The sequence below is a fragment of the Ursus americanus genome, chromosome 17, assembly GCF_024610735.1.
Source record: "Ursus americanus isolate L20-20 chromosome 17, mUrsAme1.1.p, whole genome shotgun sequence".
Lineage (NCBI taxonomy): Eukaryota > Metazoa > Chordata > Mammalia > Carnivora > Ursidae > Ursus > Ursus americanus.
In genome coordinates, this window is record NC_142143.1 from 9,019,444 (window position 1) to 9,041,238 (window position 21,795).

At 58.2% G+C, this 21,795-nt stretch overlaps 1 protein-coding gene across 4 annotated transcripts in view; it reads right to left on the bottom strand.

Moving 5' to 3' along the window:
- Positions 1-314: 314 nt before the first annotated feature.
- MGAT3 (beta-1,4-mannosyl-glycoprotein 4-beta-N-acetylglucosaminyltransferase) overlaps positions 315-21,795 on the bottom strand; it is a 31,734-nt gene continuing 10,253 nt past the window's right edge. For 3 of the 4 annotated variants that reach the window (XM_087868694.1, XM_045779655.2, XM_087868693.1), the window contains exon 2: positions 315-5,133. In XM_087868694.1, the coding sequence (XP_087724820.1) occupies positions 3,531-5,132 (1,602 nt within the window). In that variant the 5' untranslated portion in view covers position 5,133 and the 3' untranslated portion in view covers positions 315-3,530. Of the gene's footprint in view, positions 5,134-10,995; positions 11,104-21,795 lie in introns of all 4 variants that reach the window. The other variant, XM_087868695.1, reaches the window with a different exon arrangement.

The window sequence follows — 21,795 nt, forward strand, 5'->3', positions numbered from 1 at the left end:
GGAGGGTGGATGTCGCCAGTCCTGGGCCCACTTCTTCTTTCTGCGGCCCTCCTCCTAGCACTTTCCCGTCCAGCGTTTCCCCCAGCTGTGGGTGGGGTGGGGGAGGACGCACCCCTGGCGGCGTGCGTGCGTGCCTGTGAGACTGCATCCCTCAGTGAAGGGGCTCCACGTGTCCCCCTTCTCCCCAGCAGCCATCAGGTCCGTGGGGACGCTCGCACCCCACTGGCCCAGCCCTGGCGGTGAGGCAGTATTTAAGACCAGAACCACTCCCTTGCACCCCTCCCTGACCCAGAGCACCCCCAAACTGGCCCCACACGCGTACTTTTCAGACTTTGTAGCTGTTTTTATTATTAATATTATCTTTTTCTTAGAGCATCCCTTTAAGGGTGAAATGAAATCCAACCATTTACAGAGAAAATGATTTCAGAATGTACATATTGATTTTCCCTTACAAAAAAAATAATACTATTATCATTGGCATCCTTAAATTATACATTTCCCAGGGCCCCGTCTTCTGCTTGGAGAAGTTCCGTCTCCCCTCCCCACCTGTCACCTTTGCCCCCACAGCTCTCTCACATCCGCCCCTGCAAACCTGCCCTCGAGAACTGACATGACCTTGAGTGGGCTGAGCCTCCTGAGTCTAGAGGTCACAGGGCCAGTGGTTCCCAGGGAAAGACACCTGGTGATGGCGACAGGGCTAGCAGTGCGCCCGCACTCCCATTCACAGTTTGGTTTCCTTTCATACTGGGGGAGTGGCCCAGGGATCCCCTGCCCCCCCAAAATTCCCAGTGTATGATATGAGTATAAGTGAAACTCTTCAACTCCACGGCTTGCCCCCCTCCCCGATGGCTGCCCTCTCTACCCAATGGCCAGGTCTCCCCATGGCAGTGACCACGACCATGCTCTGGGTCTGAGAGGGAAGGGGGAGCCTGGCAGGTCTGGGCTCCCCCACTTCTCCTTCCCCTGCCCTGGAGCTGGTGAACTGGTGGCCAGGGACCCCCACCAGCCTGGGGAGGGGGCTTCCCAGACAGCTGAGGGTGCCAGGAGGAAGGGACGAGGAAGCCCGCCCTGGGCTGGGGCTGAGGCACGATTCAGGAGCCCCCAGAATGCTGGTCCAGGAGGTGAGCAAGGTGGCTGGAAAGGCAGGCCCTGGCCTGGGTTGGCCCAGAGCCACAGGGACATTCTGACCTCTTTTGCCACTTCTCAGCTCCAACAGGGACTGGGAGGGCAATTGCTGTAACTCCAAGGGAGGAGTTCCCTCAGGGCACGCCACAGACCCCCTTGGGGAGGGAGAGTGGAGGCCAGCGAGCCCCCTCCACCTGCTTCATGCCTGCCCACCGAGACTGCTCTGCAGCCAGCTCCCCAGGCCACGCCCACACAACATTTCCTTGGACAGAGCTATGGTAAGGGAGATACCGTCTCTCCTGGCCCATCAGGAAACCCCAATAAGACATCCAGAGAAAGTTCAGGCTGGAGGCTGGGTGGGATGGATTGGAAGGACATGGCTGGGACCAAGATGGGCTGGGGAGGTAGTGAGCTCTCAGCTGTTCAGCCCTCAGGTCAGGAGGATTCTCCTTCCTTGGACTGAAAGACGAACAGACAGACAGACCCCGCACCCCCTTTAGCCTTGCTTTCTAGGCTCCCCAAGGGCTTTCTGCCTCAGTCACTTTGGGGGAGTTGTAAGGAGGTGTGGCCGCAGGCTCCAGGTCCTGGGGAAGGGGAGGCCTGGGCCCTGCCCCCACATCCATACATTAGCATATATTTACAGGGACACCCCAATACAGACATGTACAAGTACACACCAAGCATGCACACATGCCCATAAATACACACACACACACACACACACACACACACACACGCACAAACATGTACCGTTCCACGGGCAGCCTCTGCATCCTGGCATCACTGGGTGAACATCTACGGGGCCTCGGCAGGGGGCTGTGTCACCCCTCCTACAACTACAGGCTCTAATTGCCCTCCAACCCTGGGCTGGCAGTGAGTGGGGAGACGAGCGGGTGCTTCTAGGAGCTCTGAACTGAGAGTAGCATCCTAGGACTTCGTTAGTCATTCCTATACTCTCTCCCCATCCCCCTTCCTCTGTGCCAGAGATGCTCCTTGTCTCCTCTCTCCATTCTCTCCTCCTTCCTTTACTAAGAGAACTCTCAAGCTGAGGCCGGGCATGTGGCTGAAGACTACCTTTCCCAGCTTTCCTTGCAGCTACTTGTGACCATGTGACTAAGACCTGGCCAGTGAGATGCGATCAGAAGTGACCATGCCATTTCCAGCTCAGGCCCTTAACAAGAAAGGGCATGTGCTTCTCTTGCCCTTCTCTGCTTCCCCTGGACTGGGATGCACATGTGATGGTGGGAGCTGAAGCAACCACTCTATCCAGAATCAGAAGGTGCACGTGAAGGAAAGCAGAGCTGCCTTACTGGGTCTGGACCATCCCTCTCTTAACAGTTAGGCTGGAAACAAGCCTGTCTTGCTTAAACCACTGTATTTTGGGGTCTCAATTAAAGCAGCTTAGAATCGCAAAGAGGAATGAGACGACATACAGCTGGCCTTCAAGTCCCTCTGGGCCCAGGGCAGCCCCGTGGGCCCTTCCCGGTTCTAGCCAGCCCCAAGGAGGGGCACAAGGGTGACTCGACCAGAGACGGTGGGGAGCTGCGGCTGTGCGTTTCAGTGGGAAGGGGTGATGGTGAACTGCCTCCTCCCCCACACCCCCTCCCAGGCCCGACCTACTAGGCTGGCTGATGGTCCAGCCTCGGGCTCCCATCCCACCCTGAGAACTGGACTCTTGGCCTTGCAAGGGCTGAGTGGGCAGCCCACAAAATAGCAATATAAAAAGAAAGAAGGAATGTCAAGGCCAGGTTTGGAACCAAAAGGAAGACTCCTTGGGCTTCCACAGATCCCCGCCTACCCCACAGGTGCCATCCAGCACAGGGGTGACCCATGGGACAGAGCTCTCAGCTCCCTCTGGCTCAGCTCTTCTGAGGACACCGCAAGTCTTCCCAGCTGGCTGCTGTTTTTCATCCCCTCCCACCCTGGTGTCCCCTTTTCCTCCTGGACCCAAAAGCATCTATTTACAGAGCCCCAGGACCTCCTGGCACGTCCACTTTTCCGCCACAGGTCCAAAGCCCCAGGAGGCCAAATGGTAGGTTTCTTCCCGGCAGGGGCCGCAGCTCCCCCCTGGTGGCCCTGGGGGAGCTCCTGCAGGTTCCCTTCCCCAACCTGCCCGCCCTCCCTTGCTACCCAGAAACCATCATGCACTCCCGGCTGGCACCTCCCGGCCACAGGGCTCTTGGTGGACTGAAGGGCTGGACTCCCCTCTCCTGATGAGGAAGGATGTTTTGTGAGCTCACAGGCCTGACCCTTGATTCACAAGGGCCCGAGTAGGGAAGACTCCTCCACCCATGCACTCCTGGTCTTCTCAAGAACCAGCCAGACGGCAGAGGGAGGCAGAAAAATATCAGGAGGGGCAGCCGCCACCCCCCACCCTGCCACTGGCCCTGTAAGATCATGCAGCCTTAGCCCTCGACCACATCCAATTTGCCCCTGGCGGGTGGCCTTCCCTCGGGACCCCTGTTCCGCCGCCCACCTTCCGCTGTGCTCTTGGGCTCCTGGTAGGGGTTGTCCAGCAGGTAACGGAACTGGGCGTAGTTGCTGAGCAGGTACTTAGGGGCGTACATGTGTTCACTGGGGTCGGCCGGCGGGTACTCCTGCTGCGTGCCGTCAAACCAGCCCCCGGTGCGGATCAAGCTCCGGATGTAGTTGAGGTCCCGCTTGTCCTCGTAGTCCCCCCAGCGGGGGAAGTCGCCGTTCTGGGCGGACACGAGCTTGAAGTAGATGCCCTCGGGCGTGAAGCACCAGGAGCAGTGCCAGCCGGCGAAGTGCAGGGGGCTGCCGAGCGACCACTGCACCAGGATGTGGCCGGTGCGGTTCTCGTACTGGCGGAAGTTGGGCATGGTGTAGTACTGGCGGCGGCGCAGGCGGATGCCGTCCAGCCCGTACACCGTCTGCAGCATGTCCACCGTGCAGCCCGACACCACCTCCAGCGTGCCGGGCTGCTTCCAGAAGAAGCCGTACAGCGACTTGCGCATGTGGAAGGCGAAGGGCTCCGTCCAGCCATCGTAGAGCTTGAGGAAGAGCACGCCGTCGCGCGCCGGGATCTCGTCGGCGTCGTCGATGATGAAGACGTCGTCGGGCCGCAGGTTGCGCAGGCGCGACACGCCGTCCTGCGTCAGGAAGGTGCGCAGGTAGTCGTCGGCGATCCAGCCGTCCTGCCGCCCGCCCAGCGGGAAGTGGTCCAGGAAGACGTAGAGCACCTTGTGCCGGATGTACTCGAAGGTGCCGTTGGTCAGCATCTCGCGGAACTTGAGCGGCCGCGGCTCCCCGTACGCCGTGAAGTTGGACTCGCACACCACGAACGCGTCCACCACGTCGCCCAGCTCGTGGAAGCGCACGTCCAGCAGATCGAACTCGTGGTTGATGTTGATGGCGTTGATGACCCGCCGCGGCACCTCGCGGGGCACCAAGCGCTCCTTGGTGGGCAGGTTGGAGTACTGCACCACGGTGGGCACGCCACAGCTGGGCCCGTGCCAGCCCGGGAGGCACACGCACTCCACCCACTTGCGCCGCGGGCCGCGGGCCCCCAGGCGCTCGCGGGCGCTCAGCAGGTGCCGGGCCGGGCCCCGGGCCGACGAGCCGTCAGCACCCTCGGCCTTCTCCTCGGGCCGCCCCGAGGGGGGCTTCTCCAGCATCTTGGTACCTGGTTTGAAGCAGACGCCTCCCGCCTTGGTGCGGACGAAATACTCCGTGGTGTCCTCGGGCAGCACGAAGTCCATCCGGTGGAGTTCCTCGCCGGCCTTGCTTGGGGACAGCGGCTGGAGCAGGGGCGAGTGAGAATAGAGCGGCGTTCGCAGCAGGTCGGGGCTGCCCGGCTCCGGGCTGGCCTGGGGCGTGACGGGGGCATTGTTCCAGAAGAAGCTGGACACGAGATTCGGGCTGAGGGAGGCCAGTTCTCGGGGGAAGGTGACATAGGACAGGGTCTTAAAGAAGTGCAGGAAGGAGATGAGGCACAGGCCGGCCATACAGAACACGAGAAAGAGCTTGTAGCGTCTCATCTTCATCCTGCAGGAGAGAGGGATAGAGCACACTGGTCACGGCTCTGCAGACCCGCGTGAGCAGAGCTGGAGGGCCCTCTCCTAAGAGAGGGAACCTGAGGAGGCCTTTGCCGCCACCGTGTCTGTGAACATCCTGGCCAGGGCCTGGCACCCCTGCAGGAAGTCACCTCCTGGTCCCCGGAGTCCAGCCTGTGAGTCCAACCTGCTGTAGCAAGTACCCCTGGAAGGCGAGGCATCAAGGAAATTCCCCTCCTGGCTCAGGTCATCCTCTTCCCTGTTCCCGCAGCCCTTCCCTTCAGAGAGGACCAGGTCACCACACCACCCCCTCTGCAGCCTGCTCTCCACCTGGCCTGCTTACCCGGCCCAGACCAGCTTCAGCTTTATCGCTAGACTTTGATCCAGGAACAATGCAGCCTGGGAAGAGCCCAGCTCCGCAGTGCAGAACGTGCCCCAAGGGAGGGGCAGAGTGGGCTGCAGACTGCAGACACCGGGGGGCCCCCCCACGCCCTTCCCAGGGTGCTTTCCTCTTTCCTTTTTCCTTTCCTTCCTTCCTTCCTTCTCTCTCTCTCTCTCTCTCTCTCCCTCCCCCCCCCCTTTTCGTGGATATGTGGACAAATCTTTTTTTAAGATTTTATGTATTGGAGCACCTGAGTGGCTCAGTCATTAAGCGTCTGCCTTCAGCTCAGGGCGTGATCCCAGAGTCCTGGGATCGAGCCCCACATCAGGCTCCTCTGCTGGGAGCCTGCTTCTTCCTCTCCCACTCCCCCTGCTTGTGTTCCCCCTCTCGCTGGCTGTTTCTCTCTCTCTCAGATAAATAAATAAGAAGATTTTTACTTATTTATCTGAGAGAGAGCGAGCGCACATGAGCAGGGGGGAGGGGCAGATGGAGAAGCAGAGTCCCCTCTGAGAAGGGAGCCCAATGCGGGGCTCTACCCCAGGACCCCAGGATCATGACCCAAGCCAAAGGCAGATGCCCAACCGAGCCACCAGATGCCCCTGACAAATCTTTTTAATTCCTACTGAAAAAATTCACAGGTCTCAAGGAAATCCATTTAATTCTAACATATTTAAAAGAAAAGTTCCCCTTCATTACCCCTTTACCAGAGCGATCTCCAGGCATAAATAGTTTGATCTGTTTGAGGTGTGTTGCTGGGTTTATATGCAATATTTCTGTTGATTTCATATTTTTCATAAATATCATATTGGATATTAGGTACAATCAAGTTGTTTTCCTCAATCAATGATAGATTAAAGAGATTTTCACATCAGTAGTAATAAATCTACCATTTCCTTTTAAATCCCACACACTATTCCATGGGTATTTTGAATGAATCACTCTCTACTCATGAGTGACTCCTGAGTATAACCATTTTTTCTACTCACTTACACAGTTCGATTTATCAATTAGCTTATAGCTGTGGGATGGAGAGCCTTGTATATTGTTTTTTACAATTTAGGTAAACTTTCTATTGTAGGGTATTTGTAGCGTATCGGGAAGTTGCAAAGGTAGAACCCAGGGCTCCCTTACACTCTTCGCTTGGTCTCCCCCATGGCTGATGTCTTACACCACCACGGTACATTTGTCGTAACTGGAAAATTGAAATGGCCACATTACTATTAACGAAAGTCTATACCTATTTCATATGTGCTATTTATCTCATGAATGAACCTATGAAGCAAGAATGCGCTTCGGATTATAATACTCCAGCTCTTTTTGTCCTAGAGCCCAGGGAGCGGGGCAGGCAGGCTGGGAGGCTACACCCACTGGGCCAAGTAGGACCAATGACCTGGTTGGATGATCTACCGAAGTCTCGGGAGGGACTAGGACAGAAACCGGCCTTTGGTGTCTGGTGTTTTCATTTTCCCTCCCATAGATCCCCGTGAGTGAGGCACTGTCCTTCCACGTAGAACATTCTTTCCCTTCACATGTTCCTTTCTGGGGCTTCTTACTTCTCTGGGTCATTTGGGTGCCCTGCTGCCATACTCTCCCATCCACTTCCTAACTCCGAGGACAGCAGGGGAGAGTGGAAAGATGCACACTTGGCTTCAAACTTCTGTGACCTTAAGCAAGGCTCCTGACCATTCTAAACCTCGTTTCTACACCCGTGAAATGGGTATCATGTTCCCGGTGGGCAGCAGTGGCTCAATAAACTTCCATCCTTTCAAGGCTGGAAGATTCCAGCATAATTTTCTCTAAGCTATTGGTCATAAGGCACAGAATGACGAAACATCTGATCTAGAACAAAGTTTAAGAACCACCTCCGCCAACCTTTTAATTTTACAGAGGAGGAAACCCAGACCCAGGGGGCTTCAGGAACCTGCTTGATGTTACCAAGCTGGGGCAGGAACCTGGGTGGCTTGACTCCTGTGCTCCAGCCCCTTCCCTGCCTGATGATGGTGAGGAGTCCCGAGCAACGTGGTGAGGAACAGTGGAGTCGCCACCAAGCCCACTAGCCAGGGTACTTGCACTACCAGGTCCAAGGGACCCACCTCCTCCAGTCTGAATGCCCAGTACTCCGGGAGCCTGCCCGAGGGTGGCTGGCACAGCTGACTGCCGGCAGGCAGGCAGGACAATGGGGGCTGGGGGTCTGGCCTCTGTTGAACGTCAGCTGGGGGGGGGGTGCTTGTCTACACCAGCTTTGGGGAAGGCGGGAGGGAGGGGCTGCTTCTCTCTCTATAATGGGTCCCAGCCCTACTCTGCCAAAGTGAGACCACACAGACCAGGCCAGCGGGGTGAGTGGAGGGGCAACGGGGTGAGGCTCAATAAAGACGGGTAGATAGGACTTCCTGCTGTGGCAGAGACCAGGCATCAGCAACACTGCAGACAAAGGTCAGCACAGCAGAAGCTTCCAGACTGACCGGCCAGAGGGCCCTGAGGACTTAGAAAGGCAGCCCTGATCCTTCTGGCAGCCTCTTTTTTCCCCACTTGGAACCTGCCCCTGCGGAGCACACCCCAATTCTGGCCGTAGTTAGGCTGAACCGGCCCATGAGCGGTGGAGGGCAGGGCCAGGCTGCCGCTGCCACTCATTCCCCAAGCAGCAGTGGCCCTGCTGAGTGTGAAGGGCCCCTACCGGGGTCACCCTGACCCAGCTGCCCCTTGGATGCCCTAGCAGGCTGGCTTTCAGGATCTGGTAGCACCTGGCCACATGTGCCCTTCGGAGGACAGACTCACCAGTGCCCGGGATCCCCCTTTCACTGGAGCTTTCAGAGTGAGGCCCTTTGATGAGGCCCGAGCCTGGCTGGCTGCAGACGATCAAGGAAGTGTGTGTGGCTCCCTCACCACTCGGGCTGCTCAGGCAACACTGAAACGCGAGGGGGTCGGCCGGGAGCAACTCAGTGCCTCCCAGGCCAGATTTTCTGGGACACTGTCACTTCGAGCTTCACTCCTACTCCTCTGGGCCTGATCCCTTTTTATCTTATCTTCATGTATTTTAATAAGTGCTTGAAATACTTTTTTTCTGACTGAGTGGCATCTAAATAGGAAACTGAGTAAACAAAGCATTGGCTCCTGAGGTCTCATGCAAATCTCACCCACCTGCGAGGTTAGTGCAACCATCCATTTTACAGACGGGGAAACGGAGACTCAGAAAGATGACGAGACTTTTCCCAAAGGCCATGAGGATAGTTCTGTTCCCGTGCCAGCACCGCCCCCCTCCTCACAGCTGAGATGCATCCCTCCGCGTGGCCCCGCTGTGCGCTAAATCCGCGGAACCGAATCAGGCCCCAGCTGGCAGTTTCTATCTACCTCCATGATAAAGCTTCGCCTAGAACCCATCAAGTGTAACAATAAAGCTGACGGTCATTGACGCTTACAAGCCACTGACTGTCCCAAGCACATGCCACACTAGACCTCACTGGATCCTCTCAACACGAAGCAGGTACCACTGTCATCCCCATCTTACAGATGAAAACACCGAGGCCACAAAGATGATATAACTTGCCCAGCGTCACACAATTAGTAAGGGTCAGACTCTGTGGGGTCCACAGTGGGCTTTCCCCCACTGGCAAACCTGTCCTGAGCCCCTCCGTCTGCCACGCTCAACCCAAGCAGGGTGACATCCACAAAGAGTCTACTGGTGACCAGGGAAGACAACCCAGAGGATGGAACAGCCACCATCACATTTGACCCACACAACACCCCACAGGGTGCTCACCTGACCCGTATCATCCACTCACGCAGCAACTACTTATCAAGAGCCCACTGTGTGCCAGGCAGTGTGCCAGGCACTGTGCCAGGCCCTGGGAGCCCAGCAGACAAGGCAGATAAGGACTCCCACTTCCATGCAGCACACACGGGGGTGGGGGGACAAGGGACTGCAATAAACTAGAAATCAGTGAGTCAAGTAGCACTGCACATTAGAAAAAGTCATGCTCCAGAGAAAAAGCTGGGTAAAGGCTAGGAGGCGGAGTGGGTTCAGTGACAAACAGGGTGCTCAGTGCAGGCCTCCCTGAGAAGACGGAGACTTGAAGACAACGAGGGGGCAGGGGAAGAAGGTTCTGGGCATAAGGAACAGCCAGCGCTCAGGAGGAAGAAAGACGGGACAGGCCCAGATCACGCAGAGCCTGGGGCCACAGCAGCAAACGTGGCTTTCACAGGAGGATTCTGGGCAGAGGAGGAACATGACCAGACTCTGGTCTGCACAGACTCACTCAGGCTGCTCTGTGGAGAGTACACGGTTGCCTGCAGGGTGGAGCAGGGAGCGCGGCGAGGAGGCCCCAGCACCTTCCAGGTGTGGTGGGGGAGGCTTGAACCACAGTGGGGGGGGGGGTGCAGAAAGTGCTCAGGTTCTGTTGGATTTGCTCAAGACCTGGACGTGAAGTGTAAGCAAGGAGTCAGGACCTAGAAGGATGGAGAAGCCTTTGACTTGGGTGGGGGCGGCCCCTCAGCAGCCTTTGTGGAGATGATGAACGGCAGAGCTGGGCTTTGAGTCAGGCCGTCTCTGCGGGCCCTCGCAGCAGGTGCAAACACTGAGGCTGCATGAGGGGCGTGGCCACTCGCATCGCCGGCTAATGGCAGAGTCTGGCTGTTGACTTTGGTCTCTAGATCCAAATCTCATGTCCTTTCCACAGTACGCTTGGTCTAGAAGCTTCACAGGGTGGATGGGGGTGGGGTGAGCAATGCTTCGGCTCTGACGTCCCCCTGTGGGCTCTGGGAGAAGGAGCTGGGTTGGAGGGCATTGCCCAGCTCACCATTCTCCACCCCCTACTCCTGCTTGCTGGCATGCATTAGCTTGAGCCCCTCCAGGAACTCAGGACCCCAGGTCCTGGGGAAGCAAGGTTAGCTGAGGAAGGACTTGGGGTCTCTAATGAGCTGGCCCACTGCCCTCCAAGGCCTAGGCAGGCAGCTCCCTGAGGACAAAACCCCTGTCCGGGTCCTTCCTGCTGCTGAGGATGACCTTAGGCAGCTCAGAGGCCATACTTAAGCCCTTACTCCTTTCAGTAAAAGTCACTGAATATTTCTCTGGTGCTTGTTTTGTGTCAGGACTGGCCTCTCTTGAAACCAAGTGGCTTCTGCCCCAGGTTAGGACCTGGAAGAACCACCCAGAACTCTGCCAACCCTCTTCCTGACTCCGTGCATCAGCCTCTGGGTTTACACAGCCACCGTCAACCTGAGTCTCAAGACTGGCCTCTCTGAGCTCCAACTGCCCCATCTATAAAATGGGTATAATCATTCCTGTTCAAATGAGACACCAAATCAGAGAGCCCAATCTATAGCCCTGCCCTGTTCCCAATGTTCACCATGCTGAGCTCACCTCTCCTGATGTCCATCTCCCCAGCTGGACTACCAGATCCCTGGGGCAGGGAGCGGTACACAGCAGGTGCTCAACAAAGAACCCTGTATTGCCCTGGGCCTCCTCAATGTGCTCACCATCACTTCCAGGCACACAGACTCTCGAACAAGACTCCAGATCCTGGCTCTGTCACCTCCTATCTGTGTAGCCTTAGGCAAGTTCACAACTTTCCTCCTCCTTTTCATCTATAAAACAAGAGTTCAATAATCCATGTAAAGAGCCTGGCGCATAGTGAGTACGAAATAAAACTTCAACTCTTCTTACTCCTATTGCTGTATCCCAGCTTGGCAGAGAGAACCTTTGGGTGGAGGCGCGGCAGGAGTAAAGGCTTGGAGCTGAGCCACTGGCAAGGCCTGGGCCTTGGTGGGTGCTGTCCTGTCTCAGAGGAGCAAGGAGCAGGGTGGGGGCTCAGCAAATGAAGCCTAGGCAGAACCCGAGCCTGACGGTGGGGGGGCTGGGGAAGGGTGCCCTGCTTCTGGGGGCGCCGGGGAAAGGAGGAAGAACTTTCAGGCCCTCTAGGAGCCTCCCCAGCCCAATCCCCCCCCGCCACACACATTCCCCATGAGTTGTACCCAACCTCAGGGGCCTGGGTCTCCTGCATGAAGGTGGTGGGGGATGGGCTGGGTGCTTCCTGGTAGCCAGATACTCAGGGATGGGGGAGGCTAAGGCTGATCCTGACCCAGGATGGTGGCAGGATCAGCCCACACTGGGCTTCCTCTTCTTGTGCTGACTTGTGGCTGTGGCCATGTCCCAGAAGGTGCCCCTGGGCAGATTTTCTTCCTTCCCTCCCTCTTCCTACTTCTTCCTTCTTCCCCTTGTGCCCTCTTTCTTTGGGCTCTGCTTTGAAGGTTGATTGGGTGAGAGAGGAAAGCAAATGAGCCCAAACCCGACAACCCATCCATGATCTCGGGGTCAGGGCTCAGGCTGAGTCCAGTGGAGGCTCTTGGCCAGAGAGGACAGGTGCTCCCTGGAGACCACAGGCTATGACTGTGGGCCTGGCCAGGCTGGCAGTAGCCTCGTGGATGCAGACACACCCTGACAGCTGTCAGCGGAGTGACAGGAGGCTCCTGGGGAGCTCTCCATGGTCCTGAGCTAGGCGGCGCTGACCAGGGTCCTAGCTCAGCCCTGGGAATGCCCTCCACCAGCCTCTCACTGGCCCTGCCAGCCTCCTCCGTGGTTCCGTGGCTCATGTCCTAATGGCCACTCCCCCTGCCCACCATCCTCTGGCCCCCTCCCGTGCCTGCCTCATGACACCTAATCCCTGGTGTCCTCCGTTCTGGAACAGCCATGGGGCACTCAACTCCTACACTGGGAGCAGGGACCAGCTGTGGTCTGTGTCTGGCAGCAAAGAGGTCAGGACGCTCTGGAAATGTCCATGGGGGAAATCCTGGAGGTTGCACAGCTCACCTTATCTCTACTCTTGGGCAGGAATTGGCCCATCTACAACTCCCAGCCTGGGAGCACCTTTGAACACACCCTCACTACCTCTCTGTCCATTAATCAGTTCATCTGCTTGGAAGGGAATCTTGATTCTGAGCTCAAGTCTGCCTCCCTGTGCTCACCTCCACCCCATTCCAGTCTTATCCTATATGACCCAAGGCCTCTGCCCATCTCCGTGAGGCAGGCAGGAAGTGCATCTTTGCAGCAAACTCTGCCTAAGACACAGGGTAGGCACAGTGGTTGCGATGTCAGATCTGAACACTGCCTCTGACCTTGGCAAGTTATCCTACCTTTCCCAGCTTCAGTTCCCCTTCTCTGTAAAATGGAGGTATAACAAATGAATTAATCCATGCAAAAGACTAGTAACTGTGCCTAAGCGTATAGTAGGTGCTCAGTGAACATTGGCCTTCATTGGCATTAGAAGTCAGGAAGATTTGGTTTGAATCCCAGTGCTGTAATTTACTGTGTGCCCTCAGGCAAGTTACTTAGCCTCTCTGATCCTCAGTCTTAGATGCAGAAGGAAGATATCCTCTCCCTTGCAGTCCTGTGGGAGATCTGGATGAGCCACGGTATCCAAGCATCCTGCATGCACCCCAGCACTTGGTAGATGGCTCTAAAAAATGCATTTCTTTCCTTCCATTTGCCTTTCCTGCCAGGCAACCAAATGCAGATGACATGACTGAACACACCAGGCCTTGCAGCTGGACCACGTTGTTAAAGGACTCAGCCAACCGGAAGGCTGCTTCCTACTGACTGGCACCCATCACCCTACAGGGCATTCTCAATGACTCATTTGGCTTTCAGAGCCCAGGGAATCTGGAGTCCCACAGAGGGTCCAAACTCCTTCCCAGGGTCTGAAGCGCCCAGGAGTAAGAATATTGTCCAAACTCTCACCCCAGGCCAGTGCCCCTGCCAAGTGCCCATCTGGCCTCTGCTTGTCCAAGTCTTAGTGCCACCCATTCCAAGCATGTTGGGCTGGTCGAAATTCTTCCTCCTGTTGACCTAAATCAGCCTCCCTGGAGCTTCCACTACTGCTTCCGGGTCTTTCCCTGGGGTTAGGCAGAGCAAGTCAGCGCCTGAGGAATCAGAAGACTCTGAGGCTAAATAAGGGTCCTTCTAATGTGAGGTTCCACGATCCCACATAGAAAGGTGGGAAGAGGCGGCAGCTACGGAGTGACCAATTCCAGAGTTCTGGCAAGATGAAAGAAACAACTGACCCTGTGTTTATTTCTTTAGCTCTCATCATTTTATTCATTCCTTCAGCTCCTATCCATCAGGCAGAGCTCCATACGGGTCAAGCCTACACGTGGGGGTCACCGCCCAGCCAGCGCATCACCCAGGCTACTGGTGGACATGTCCCAAGAACCTGCAGTGTGCCAGGCACTGCCCCTGAAACAGCTGGAGAAATTAGGGTCCCATTCCTGGGGCCCACCCTGGAGGAAGGTATGTGAGTTTCCATTTTGTAAATGAGGAAATGGACACTTCAAGGTTAAGCTACTCGCTCAGCTACAGAGGGCTTGTGGGAATGAAGCAGATGGGAACCAAGATTCCCCAAACACCCTGCACCTGCCAACAAGGTAGACCTGGGTCCCAGCAGGGCTGCAGATCTGGGGGTTCTGCCCCAGGCTGAACACAAACGGCCTGGCTGAGGGAGGGCCTGGTGTACCGACCCTCAGTCCCCAGGACTTCTGCACCGCGGCAATCCCTAGAGAGAAGTCAGCTTAAAGGGCCAACCCTGGCCAAGGACCCCAGCTGCCCAGTAACTGGAAAGTCCTGGCAAACCCTGTTCACCATGGGGCAGGTGGGGAGCTGCTGCTGCTCCCATCCACAGATAAGGAAACCAAGGCCCAAAGGAGAGGCACAGCTACACTAGGAGCCAGTTCTTAGACCAGCCAGATGGGGCGCCCAGGCCACTCCCTGGGGCACAAGGATCTGGGCCCTACTCTTTCTGCTGGCTTAGCTCTAAGGCAGGGGCCTGGCTGAAGCTTCAGCCCAATGCCCATGCCCAGGAGCCCTTTCCATGGTGAGCCCCACCCCTCCCCCTCCCCCACAACCAGCCCAAGTGCCCTGGCCCTCTCTCCTTCCTCCAAACCCCTCCCCACTCCGCCTGATTCCAGCCCCCTGCCAGCTGCCTGAGAACTTTCCCACAGAGTGGTTAGCATGTGCCTGAGAAAGTTGGTTCCCAAGGCTGGGACCTGCCCTCAGCTCTCCACTGGCCCACCAAGCGTCTGGTCCCCAGAGGCCCATGGGTCGTGAAGAAACAAACACTTCCACCAGTTCAGAAGGTTCTATTGGACAGTGCTGGAGGCTGACAGATTAGTCACGCTCAGGCATCATCCAATGGGGTGGCTGTGCTCAGAAGCCTGCAGTGGCTCCCACTGTCCAGCACAGAGGCTCATGGCTGTTGTGACCCCTGCCTCCTGAGATCTGCCCCTACCTTGCCTCATTCATGTTAATATCACGGCCCCCATTCATCACGCGCTTAGATGTCGGCAATGTTTTACATACACTTGACCCTCCCAGCCATCCTTGGAGGTAGGACTTCTCATCCCCATTTTACAGATAAGGAAACTGAAGCTCAGAGGGCAAAGCAACCTCTGCTCACCTGTGCATACCCACGCGGCAACCCCACCAGCCTGGGCCTGAGGGTAGCCAGTACCAGCTCCAAGCCCTACGCCAGCAGCACGCTCCGGGATGGTGGGAACAGCTCCGTGGCGCTGTCCAACACACCAGCCGCTAGCCACCCCCCACCCCCCCCCCCCGTGGCTACTGAGCACTTGATGTGGACTGGGAAATGGAGAACTCATTTATAATTTAACTGAATTTGAATTCCAGTTTAATAGCCACACAGGCTAGCTGCTGCTGAACTGGAGTGCGCAGGTGTCGACGGGACCAGGGAGGAGGGGGCAGGGGGCTGGGCTGACAGCCCCCAGCCCTGTGGGAACGGTGGGGCTGGGCTTGGGAGGAGGCAGCAGGAGCAGAGGGGAGGATGCATCGGGACAGCTGTGGTGCAGAAGGCGAGGAGGCAGCCTGGGGCATCCAGCCTGGGACAGAGGGCCAGGGTGGGGAATGCCAGTGAGCTGCTATGGAGATGCTCCTTAAACACTGGTGACAGAGGGAGGGAGCGCAAGGAGGGTCCCAGCCTCAGGGGCAAGAGGTGGGAGCTGGGGAAGGTCTGGGAAGGAGGAAGGGGAGAAGCAGAGCCACAGGTTGCTGAGCACGAGCCCTGGGGTGGGGGGGGAGCACCTGAAGGTGCAGGGGGCTGGGCCGCACCGTGCAGAGGCAGCTGGAGGCAGTGAGGCAGAGCCGTGGTGTTCAGCTCACAGGGCTGTGGGGAGGATTTCGTGTATTTAAAGTGTCTGGAACACTGCCTGGCTGCTCGACCACCCGGTAGGGATGAAACAGTATCTGGTGAGGGGCGTGTGAGGAATGTTTGCCACAGGAGGGAGACTGAGGCATCTGAGGGGGAAGCAGAGACTCGTGGTGGGTGGCTCTGGGGAGGGGAAGAGGGGCTACATGCTCACACAGACCAAAATCCCACGGAAAGGGCTCTGTGGGCACTGAGAACTGGTGTCCCCAAACCAGGTTTGGGGAACCCCCAGGGTGCTCCTGGGACCAGATGACAACGGGGAGAGGTAATGAGGCCTGGGACAGCCCCCCCACAAACCATCAAAAAGATGCTCTCAGCTTTTCAATTTCATACATTAGAGCTTCTCCTAAGATTCTGTTTGCAGAAAAACTTCTATACTAAAAAAAGATCTAGAAACCCCAGCCGGGCGGAGGTGGACGTACATTTCAGAAGGGCTGTAAGGGCTCCGATGGCTTCACACGCACAGCCGGGGCCTGGGGAAGAGCCAAGCCAGAAGCGGGCCGTGGCTCTTGCCTGTGTCCCCTCAGTGGTCCAGGGAGGGAATGTGGATGCGTCCCTGCTGCTGCGGAAGAGGTGGGAGGAGGGGGTGGCAGCCTCCAAGCCAGAGATCATGTTGCCTCCAGCCCCCGCTTCTGCTCCCGTCGCAGTAAACCTCATCAGCGACTGGCCTTGTCCCGGTCGGGCTCATTCCATTCCCACACTGTGATTCTCCAAGCCAGGCTGACCCTGTGTTCCCGGCGCCCAGCATGGGGCCCAGCCCAGACATGCAGCGAAATGTCTGAGACAAGCCAAAGGGATGCGCACGAAGGTGGAATTTTGGGCACAGGGATCTGGCTGTGTCCCCGTCCGCAGGGCCACATACAGTCATGGATTTGCCGGATGAAGAACCGAGAGCTGTAGCTGTCCTGCTGGGGGCTGGGGCGGGGGGGGTGGTGGGAAGGCACCCAGGGGCTGGGGTGGATCTGAGTCTGTGGAGCCTAGCGGGGCTGGTGAGGACAGCCCACACTTCAGGGGCGGCTTAGGCAGGAGCCTGGGCACTCCATCTCAGGGCCACCTTCCTGAGTCAGTAATCGGGGTGCAGCTAAACCCTCGAACTGGGCTAGACCGGTCTGGGGAGCAGTGGGTCTGGAGCATTCCTCCCAGAAGGCGACTCCTCCATCATCATCACCTTCATGGCAGCGGGCACTTACTGAATGGCCCGGCTGCCAGCCACTGTGTGCCTTACTCTAGGTCTCCTCACAGCCATGGGGTGGTGAAGAGACGGGCTGAGGGACCTGCCTGGGACTCACATCCACTCACCACTTCTAGGGGTCCTCATTCAGGGGGCAAGCTCTAGGCTGCTGCCTTCAGCCTTGCCCAGGGCAAGGGCCCCTCCCGCCTCCACCCTGGCCCCCAGCAGGAACCCGCAGCTTGCCATTTGTGTGTCATACACCTCCCTGGCCCCCAGCAGGTGACCAGTCTCAAGAGCCCTGTGCCCAGGAGAGCTGCACGGCCACACTCCCCGCTGTCTGAGGCTGCCCTCTACCTGTAATGGTGTGAGCCCCCCAGGGTAGCGCTCTCTGAGGCCAGATTACAGTGCGATAAAACCACGTTTCACAGAGCCCAGGGTTCCTGAAAGGCCGCAGGAACCCCAGAGCCCCTTCCCACCTGATGCCAGTAAGGACAGATCACCCTGGATGGGGTCTGGTGCTGGGATCTCCAATACTCAGGGTCTGGTGCTCCAAGAAGTCAGGAACCCTCTCTGGTGAGGCCTGGACTTCAGGAGGCTCTAGGGGGCCTGCAGTCTGTCGGAAGACCTGGCTCATGCTTGTACTGCTCTCCTTGGGCCCATTATTTCTTCCCCAGCCCTGCTGGCCCGGAACTCTGAGATGAGCAAGGTAGGGTCCCGCACCAACTGCACCCACCGCTCTGGGGGGTTCTGTGTACTTTGCTGTTAGCCTGACCCTGGCCTCCAGCCAGTTGGGCCCAGCTGCATGGCCTGGGGATGGCGAACGCCCCCACCCACAGCAGCCCTTCATCAGCCTGTCACCAAATGGGGGAAAGGGGGCGCCTGGGTGGCACAGCGGTTAAGCGTCTGCCTTCGGCTCAGGGCGTGATCCCGGCGTTCTGGGATCGAGTCCCACATCAGGCTCCTCCGTTATGAGCCTGCTTCTTCCTCTCCCACTCCCCCTGCTTGTGTTCCCTCTCTCACTGGCTGTCTCTATCTCTGTCAAATAAATAAATAAAATCTTTAAAAAAAAAAAAAAAATGGGGGAAAGAGGAGCGGGTGCCTGAGGCCTGTCCCACAGCTGCCCTCTGGCAGGGTGCTAACTGCCTCAGCCCCCTTCTCTAACTGCGTCCCTACGCCGGCCCCCATTGTCGTTACAGATGAGGAACAGTTCAGGGATCCGAGTGACCAGCCTGGCTCACCCTGTGAGTGGTGTCGGACCCAATCCTAGGGCCCCCTGCTCCCTACCACTCCACCCCCACAGGCCCACCTCCCCTCACCTGACCCGGTACCTGCCTTGCGTCCCCGCAGCGGCACCCCACAGTGTCCCTTCCCAGCTGCCGCAACCCTGTGTCTGGCGTTTATGACTTGATGACAGTGGCTTTCTCCCTGGAGGCTGTCTCCTGCCCCCCGGGCCAAGCACAGGTGGCAGTTAGGTGGCTACATGGACAGCCTGGCCTGGCACCAGCTCTGGCCTTCACCTGGGCAAGTTTCCTGGCCCCACCTCTTCCTAGCTGAGTCACCTCACCTCCCGGGGCTGCAGTGCATCTGTCCCAGGTAGAAACAAGTAGCCCGGTGGGAGTGAGAGCAGCCCCACCCTGCTGGAGTGCTCCCTGGGGCCAGGTGCTCAGGCCGTGGGTGTCCGCGCTCAGTTTCCAGGTGAGGGGGCCTGTCAGTGCCTGGCGCTTGGTAAACCGCGTGCCCACCTCCTCTTGGAGCCTCGCCTCCTCCCTCGCTAGATGGAAGGTCACCCTGAACTGTTCCCAGACTCCCAAGGGACCGCTGGGCATTTTCAGTGGGTCACGGAGGGGAAATGGGAGGAGTGTGGTACCGGCGGAAAAGCTGGGAAGTAGTCTCTCCAGTGGGACCCAGTGTCTCACACAAAGTGGGGGTGTGGGGGGCCGCGAGAGGAGCCTGAATCCTGACTGCCCCTCAGAGACCCTGCACTGTTCATCTGTCAGTGGGCTCCATACTCAATGGTTCCGGGGGGGGGGGAATGGGGGGGCAACGGGGGGGGGACACAGTTGGGGGTGAAGGGTTCTCTGGGAGCCCCAGCAGAGGCTGAACTCTGTGTGGCTGGCCATGGATGAGAAACTGGGGGCCCAGAGGAGACCCCCCAAACAGCCACCGTACTGCCTGGCCCCATGCCCAAGTCAGCATGAGCAAGGCATTCATTCCTGTGGTGGGAATTACCCTCTCCCGGCTCCTTCTTACGAGAGCGAAGACATAAATCGGATCCCGGCAGAGAAGCGGGCTGGGGACAGAGCTTCCAGCCTCCATACTGCTGGGTCGGGGGATGCACGTGGAGTCTCTGGGGGACTCCTCTTGCACACCCAGCTTAGCCCTTGCCTCCCCTGGGGAGCTGCTCTCCACCCCAGCCCACTCAGAAGGCCCTGTTAGCCTGGAGAGAGACGTCCTGGCGGCCAGGCTGCCTGCCCTGCAGGTATGAGCGCCTGAGTCCTGCTCCCGGTGCAGGACGGTGAGGTCAGTGTGGTGAGGGCGTGCGTGCGAGTGTCAGGTGCCCACCCGGCAGCGCTGCTGAAGGCCCAGGTGAGCCCGGCTGAAAGGACTGCCTAAGGGCATTGGGGGGGGCTATAATCTCTACGGGGGTGCTGGCTGGGGTCTATGGCTGGAAGGGGGGCAGGGCTGGGTCTGGGGTGCCAGGAAGGAAAAGGAGAAAGAGGAAAGCAGGGTCCAGCCAGGGTGGGGCCGAGGAAGCCAGAGGGGTAGCCGGAGCCTGTGACTATTAATCAGGCAGATTATTAATCATTAACAGTACAGCCAACGTAGAGGAAAGAGAAGAACCTAGATTCTTCTAACTCATAAAAGGATATGCCACCAGTCCTTCCACGAAGCCGACTGACCCAGACCCAATGGAGGCTTATCGCTTACACTGCCCCCCTCACCCTGAGCCCCCTGAGGCTCCCCAGAGACTGCTGTACTTCCAGACCCAAATAACCCCCCCCCCAGCCCACCCAGAGCAGAGCAGGAAGTGAGAGGAGACAAGCCCAGGGGGCAGGGTTGGAGGGCAGCTCTGCCCGGCCTCAGCTGTCGCATCCGTGGAATGGAGATCACCTTGAAAAAAGCAAGGCCTGTAAGACTGGGCCGAGTGCTTTCCGGGTCACTGACTATCCCTGGGCTTCAGAGTCGCCCTCTGCACTGTGGGACCATCCCAGCCCCTCACCCCATGAGGACTAAACAGGGTCGCATCCAGAAAGCCTCGACACAGACCAGTCCTCTGAGATCCTGAGCCGAAGTTCATCCCCTGCCCCTCCCACACAGCCTCCCCATGTGCCCGGCGGGGGCACGGCAAGGACTGCTGGCACCCCCTCCAATTGCTCTCAGGACCCAGCCCCAGGCCTCCTCCTCCTCACCGGCCTTCTTTTTGAATGAGGGGCGCTACATTTTCATTTGGCACTGGGCCCCACAAATTCTGTCATTGCAAAGTCCCCGTCAGGCCACATGCCCCCCACCCCCCGCTCAACCCCATCCCACAAGACCCTATGCTCACCCAATCCACCCCCCGTTCTGGCTCAAACTGAAACCCAAACTCCTCTCTGGGCCCACAGGCCCTGCCAATCTGGTCCCTGAATCTTGGATGCCCTCGACTCCCTTGTCCACGGGGCTCTGGCCACAGTCCCCACCTTTCATCCTCAGGGTCCTCCCCCGCCCCCCGGCTGTTCCTCTGGCTGGAATGTAGCTGCCTACTCAGAGACAGCCCCCCCCCCCCACCAGCTAGAGTGGCTGTCCCCTCCCCAGGTCATCTGCTCCCCCGCAACCACTGCGGAAGCTAGCTGTCTCCTTGTTTACATGTTAGTGGTCCGTCTCCCCCACCCACACCCAAGCGCTCAGAATGTCAACAGCAGGAGAGCAGGGTCATCGTAAGCCTCAGTCACCGGTCACTGGTCTCCGCTGCTCCCCACCCCCTCGGACAAAGCCTGGCCCGGAGCAGACGCTCCAGAAACAGCTGTTGCGTGACTACCGAACTCTCAAGACAAGTGATGACAAACTGAGCGACAAGAATCGTCTAGTCTGGGGGGCTTGGGGCCGCAGGCCTGGCCAGTGCCTACCATACCTAGCAGGGTGCTCTGTCCTGCTCCCAGGCCCAGAGAAAGCGCCCCCCCCCACGCCCCATCTCGCTCCTCAGCCCTGCTGAGATCAGTGCAGGGTGTCCGGCAGTGCCAGCCCCGCCCACCAGGCTCCCCCATCCTCCAGGGGGACAATGTACAAAGGGCCACTTCAGTGCGGAGCTTCAGCTCCATCTCCAGCCCGGAGGCTTAAGGGTGGGGGAAGGGAAGGGAGGATGTGCCCTACGCCTCATCTGTCTTCATGGGGGCCTTCTCTGCACGGAACCAGGAGGGCCACAGATTCAAGCCACAGCGTAGATAGGCTTTGTTCCAGAGTTGGACCTTGGGGAGTAGGGGGTGGGGGGAAATGCCCTTGCGTGGGGGGGGGGAGTGCCCTTGCAGAGGTCCGTCCCGCGTACCCAGGCAGCAGTGAAGGTGCTCTCATGGGTTCCTGCCCCTGTGTACAGGGCACAGGCGGGGGGTCCAACTGCACTCAAGAGCCCAGAGTGCCACGGGTTAAGGAGCAGACCCGGTGGGATCTGGGCCAGGCCAAGGGGAGGGGAGGGCAGCGGCCTGGCCTTAGGGTCGGCTCTCATCCTGCCTGGAACCCATGGCTGCAAAACCAGGCACAAAGCACTCACTCAAACAGTTGCCCCAATAACCTGAGCTGATAACCTGTGACCTGAGCCTGGCGTCCAAGGACGCCGGGACGACTTCGGGCATTCCCAGCATTCCTCCTCCTGGGCCTCAGTGTGATGTGACCATCCACCCAGCTGCCCAGGCCAGGAGCCCA